The sequence below is a fragment of the Solanum pennellii genome, chromosome 12 (assembly GCF_001406875.1).
Source record: "Solanum pennellii chromosome 12, SPENNV200".
Lineage (NCBI taxonomy): Eukaryota > Viridiplantae > Streptophyta > Magnoliopsida > Solanales > Solanaceae > Solanum > Solanum pennellii.
The window spans coordinates 82,821,426-82,827,085 of NC_028648.1; the positions used below are offsets into that span (position 1 = coordinate 82,821,426).

Below are 5,660 nucleotides of genomic sequence, written 5' to 3' on the forward strand. Positions count from 1 at the left end.
CTACTTGTCTTCTCCATTGATTAGTTTTCTGCACTTACTGGTTTCTTCATGCTTTTTACCACGTTTAGAGTTTTACCTTTTTATCTTGCAATACCATAAGGTACCAGCTCAGTTATGTATACCTGTGACGAGAGCTTACATTCAATTTCATCACTTTACTGTGTTGTTTATATTGTTACTGATATTTACATTGCTATTGATTATTTTTTCAAATCAGCAGAATTGATTCTCAGTATTGTGTTGAACAACTATCATTGAATGGAAAATTGATTAGAATAACTTTGGTTTATTGATTGCAAGCCTTTAGATTATACAGTATCTATGGAGGATTTACAAAATCAAGTAACTCAATTTAAACCCTTGTATTAAAAAATAAGTATATTAAAGTATAAATTAAAATTATAAATAAATAGTTTTCTAATGTAAATTTGAAGATAACAATAAAGATATTTATCTTCTTCTATTAAATTTAATATATTTTCATAGAAGGTCTAAATATAAAGAATTTATAGCATAAATAAAGAATACAAGTGTTTGATTTTAAAATCTAAAAAAATAAAATAAAAACAGGGTCAAATTACAATTTACAAAAACCCCAAAAAGGAAAAAAAATAAGAATACTGTTTGGAAGTATTAAATTATAATTAACAAAGTTTTAGTAGTAGAGTAGAAGTGGGGTCTTTTTTCCTTTTTTCTCCGCTAAAAGAATTTAGTTGAAGAACAGCAATTTATCTGCCATTGTTTTTCACGCTGCAGATTTTTTCTTCTTTATCTGCGATGGTGAGAAGTAAATTTATGCCTTTTGTTTGTTTTCAGCTTTGATTTCAGTTTTCTTTTGTTGTTGTATGCTTCAAGTTTCAATCTTTTTTATTTTATGTTTCAGCTAGATTTTCATTTTTTTTTTTTGCTGTATATGTTTCAATTTTGGTTCATGGAATTGTTCAAGTTTTTTTGAGTGATATATATTATATCTGTGGACTGTATACATGTATTTGGGGTTTGTGGGTGTTGAAAATCTTGGATTTTGATGGAATCATTGAGGCGAATAATCTAGAAGCCAATCAAGTTATGCCCTTCCTTTGTCTTCAGCTTTGATTTCACTCTTTTTCTTTGCTATATGTTCCAAATTTCAATCTTTTTTTTGCTATATGTTTCAAGATTCGCTCTTTTTTGTGACATGTTTCAGCTAAATTTGCACTCTTTTTGCTATATGTTTCAATTGCCATTCATGGTGAGTTAATCATGGAATTTTATGAGTTATGTTAAGTGATACACATTATATTATATGTATTTGGGTTTTCTGCGTATTGAAAATCTTGGTTTTTAACGGAATCATTGAGGCGAACAACCCGTCTAAAGCTTAGCAGCCAATCAAGTTATGCCCTTTCTTTGTCTTAGCTTTGATTTTGCTCTTTTTTGCTATATGTTTCAGCTACATTTTCACTCTTTTTGGCTGTATGTTTTTATTTTCATTCACAGCGAGTTAATTCATGGAGTTGTATTAAAAGCTGTCTCTTTTCCCCTTCACAATGATCTATCAGTTGGATTTTATGGAACTTTTAACAACTTATAACTTCTTATAATTTTAGATGCGCGTGGATGTAAATTCAATTATTTTACTTATGGTTAATGTTTTTGGTACAGAACATACATTGGCACAATTACGAAGTTGCTCCTTTGGTTACATGCAGGTTTTGTGTTCAATGCGTGGAAACAGCCTCTTTGCATAAATCCAAAGGAAAGTTGCTGATAATATATGCCCACCCTTCTAACCTGGGGAGTATTTCATTTCATGTACGGGGTAGGCCTTCCTTTTTTTTTTTTGGTACAAATACATTTTGACAAGTTACATTGAGTATATTCCTTTTCTTTTGCCTCTAATCATTTTTTCAGAAAATGTCTTGATAATGGACTGTAAGAAGCTTCAAGAAAGGTAGTAATTGATTTGTTCGTCTGTGGATTGTGGGGATAAGTGGGGTATAGGAGTGAAGTTGTTTCTCTGATCTGTTTGCTAGTAAATCTGAATCCCATTAAAATGGTGCGACGGGGATTGGAGAGCTGTGATATTTTGTTTGACATATCCCGTTTAGGGAGAAAGAGGGCATACTCTTGGAATAAGGAATCGGAGTTTGAAAACAGTGATATTTTTCGTTTCAAGAGGCAGATTAGAAAAACTAGGAATATTGATGAAGATTATGTACAGTATTTGATGCTTCTCCTTGACTATGATGAAGAGTCTAAGTGTTGCACAAATGAAGGCGGAAAGGGAGGTCCTGCTGTTGCTAGAGATGGGTTTAATTTTGACATGGATGAGGATGTGAATGAGTATGAGGATGATGAAGACGAGGATGAGGATATTGATCCGGAGTACAAGAAGTTTTTGGCTAATACTAAACCAAATGGGATCTCATATATGGTTAAAATTGATAGAAGTGTTGGGTTTCCTGTGTTTGTAGAGTTTGAGAAAGAGGATGGATCTGATGGAGAGTTTGAATATTTAGGACGGAGAAAACAACAGGGTTCTGGGGATGAGGAGGATTTAGGTAATACCAGTAGCAAAGATAAAGTGGAAAGTCAGCCATTTTCAAGAGTTGTCCTGGAAAATGATGATAATAGATCTGCAGGAGACAACAATGCCATATTTGAGCCTTCTGATCCTGTTACTCCGATGGAAAAAGGGCTTATGAGCCTGAAGCCTAGCTCGGGGGAGAATGGTGAATGCAAGAGGCGTCAGAAAGGTGAGACGAACAATGGATCAAATAAGGAGCAGAAGAAAGGGAAAGGGAGAAAATCAGCTAAAGTTACTGCCAAAGAAGAGGGAGAAGATATAGATGAAGACTATTCCTATCTTCTGGAGAAATTTATATGTAAGAATTGGAGCACGACACCCTCATTTAAGAGGAAATATAATCTAAAAAGTAAGAAATCATTAACGACTGTCCTGGAAAATGATAGCAATATATCTGTGGGAGACGTAGATACGACACATGAGCTCTCTGATACTCTATCTCCAAAAAAAAAGAAGAAAAAGGGGCTAACAAGCCAGAAAAATAGCACGAAGGCAAATGGTGCATTCAAGAGGCAGGAGAACAGTGAGAAAAGGAAAAAATCAAACAAAAAGCAGGTGGGCCGGAAAAGGAGAAAATTAGCAGATGTCCCTTTAAACGAAGATTTAGCTGGGAGAAAATCAGTAGATGTCACTGTCAAAGAAGAGATAGCTGATGTAGATGAAGTCTCATTTAAAAGTGGTAACAAATTTGAATGCGAGGCTGCTGATGAAGATCTTCAAATAGTTGTCAGTGGTGATCGTACATTTGGAAAGGAAGGAGACTCTAATCTCGTGGAAGCTTCTGTATCAAAACACTGTGAAAATGTATGATCCTCCATTCTCTGCTTCTCCTCCCCATTTTATTTTATCCTCCCTACGCCTGCTTTCTTTCTTAGTTAATTTGAAGTTTTTGGAATTATTTTATTGTGATGCTTATATATTGATGATACAATGAATAATAAGGTTGAGGATAGCTTCCCAAGGAAAAGTGAGCGTTCTGATTTTTGGTGGAATGTAAAGGCTCTTCTTGAGAGGCCTTACGATCAGAAGGAATATATCGGATTATGGAAAGCTGTCAAAAGTAGAAAGCCTACTCTAAAGGATATGGACTTGCGTAATGGGAAATTTTACTCGACGAGGCGGTTGGGAAAATCATATTTGGATCATTATAAAGGTGAGCTAAACATCTTAAATATTTTATGCAATGATGATATGGTTTGCCTTACGTTTCAAAGTGGTGCTACTCCTCCTTGCCTGGTCCCAATGGTGCATTTCAACCAGTGTCTTGTCCAAAGACATTCCAACTTTTTAGAACATTTGCATATTTGTTTGTCAAATGGTTGTAATCAATTGCTGAACTCAGTCTCTCCTGATGTGTACACATTATTATGTTATTTTTCTTTTCGATAAGGAAGTCTCGAGTTAATTTTCCTTTCTAAATTTTTAAACTATTTAATTCTTCAACCCCTGAAACATTAGTATATTATTTCTCAGTTGCTATTGCAAAATTTTATGTCAACTGAAAAGAACAAATATTAGAATGTATTATGAAGTAATGTAGTTATTAAAAAAACCCCAACCAACCAAAACTCAGTGTAATTTCTTTTAAATGTAGGTGTTTATTTTTGAGATTCAAATTACTGCAAGATTTGTGGAAATCTTTTCTGCCACCCTAGGCATAAGTTTACTCTCTCATTCCAGCGAAGGTGTGGAATTATTCTTGACCATTGTTTCAGAGTCAGACCTCAAACAGCCAATAGGTTAATATTGAGTTAATTACACTAAAACATCCTTGTAATATGACTCAGTTTGAAACACTTATAACGCCTATATTATTGAAATTCTATACTTACACCCCCTATGAGGTATATCCATAACTACAACGACAAACCCAGTGTTCACACCTCCCTTGAGAAGATAGAGAGGATGTTCCTGATAGACCCTCGGCCATATCCATAAATAAGTGTACTAAAGTATAATTATTACAGACATATTAAAATTATCACTAAAAAAAGTTTATATGCATGAAATTTCAAAAAAGAGGATAACTATTTTGTTAAAAATCATTATTCTCGCCTTTTGAAATGTATATCTTTGAAACTCTTAAATGAGAAATGAAGACAAATTACTGAATAAGATGACTTAAATTTTTATGTATTTGGCAAAATGCTTTTATCTTTCAAAACTCAATTAATTTGTCTTGGGAGAGGGCAAATATGCTATACTTAGTAGAAGTATTAATCATCAAATTTTGTTAAAAGTTCTAACTTTAGCATATAGGATGGTCACTAATAATACATTATCTTAAACTGAATGTTTATGCTTGAACCGGCTAAAATAATTATCAATCTAAAGTGAGGTTACTGTTGTCAAATTTGCACTTAAAAAGTGCTCAAGCCCTAAAACGTGAGGTGCAAAACATGTTCAGCGCTTCACTTCATTTTGCGGGTGCTTCACAATGTCATCATCAAGGCTCTAAGGCATACTTTTCCTTGTCAATAAGCATAATTCTTGACATTTCACTTTATCTTATTTCTTTTCCAATTTCTCTGTCCATATATTGTTTTTTATACTTGTAGTTATTAGTCTTGGACTACATATTTTTTTGTTTTCTGTATTTGCACCTTCCTTCATCAAAGCCCATGCTTTATTTGCTCTTAAAAGCCTCAATATACTTAGTTTTTCTTTTGTGTTTTCCTCCTAATTTTGCCGTTTTGATTCACTTAACATATACAGCATTTGATCTCTGTGATTCTGTCAATCGTTATTTAAGTTTCACTGTAAATGCATTATATATTGATTGTCCACCTTTAAACCTGCAGACCTTCATGAAAAACTTAAAGAAGTTGACAACGACAACATAAAGCAGCTAAACATCTTGCGCAGTTTTTTCTTTTGGTTACAGGTGAGTTGCTCATATTTTGAATAATGAATTGTGTTATGCATTCCTTTGGCTGGACTTCTTGGCCGCCTACATATGTTCGTCATGTCTACACTATACATCATAATCTCCCTTTTTGATAGGGAGCATTCATCGTGTCTCCCCTCACTTCATTGCCTCGTGCGTCCTCCGTCATAGCAACATCCTCTTGGGCTAACCCCCCCCCCCCCC

At 34.0% G+C, this 5,660-nt stretch overlaps 1 protein-coding gene across 3 annotated transcripts in view; it reads left to right on the forward strand.

The window, feature by feature from the left end:
* Positions 1-639: 639 nt before the first annotated feature.
* LOC107005169 overlaps positions 640-5,660 on the forward strand; it is a 6,771-nt gene continuing 1,750 nt past the window's right edge. Inside the window, exons 1-5 of one of the 3 annotated variants that reach the window (XM_015203691.2) lie at positions 640-780; positions 1,692-1,801; positions 1,894-3,373; positions 3,512-3,722; positions 5,371-5,453. In XM_015203691.2, coding sequence (XP_015059177.1) covers positions 2,036-3,373; positions 3,512-3,722; positions 5,371-5,453 — 1,632 coding nt within the window. In that variant the 5' untranslated portion in view covers positions 640-780; positions 1,692-1,801; positions 1,894-2,035. Of the gene's footprint in view, positions 781-1,644; positions 1,802-1,893; positions 3,374-3,511; positions 3,723-5,370; positions 5,454-5,660 lie in introns of all 3 variants that reach the window. The other 2 variants (XM_015203690.2, XM_027913564.1) reach the window with 2 other exon arrangements.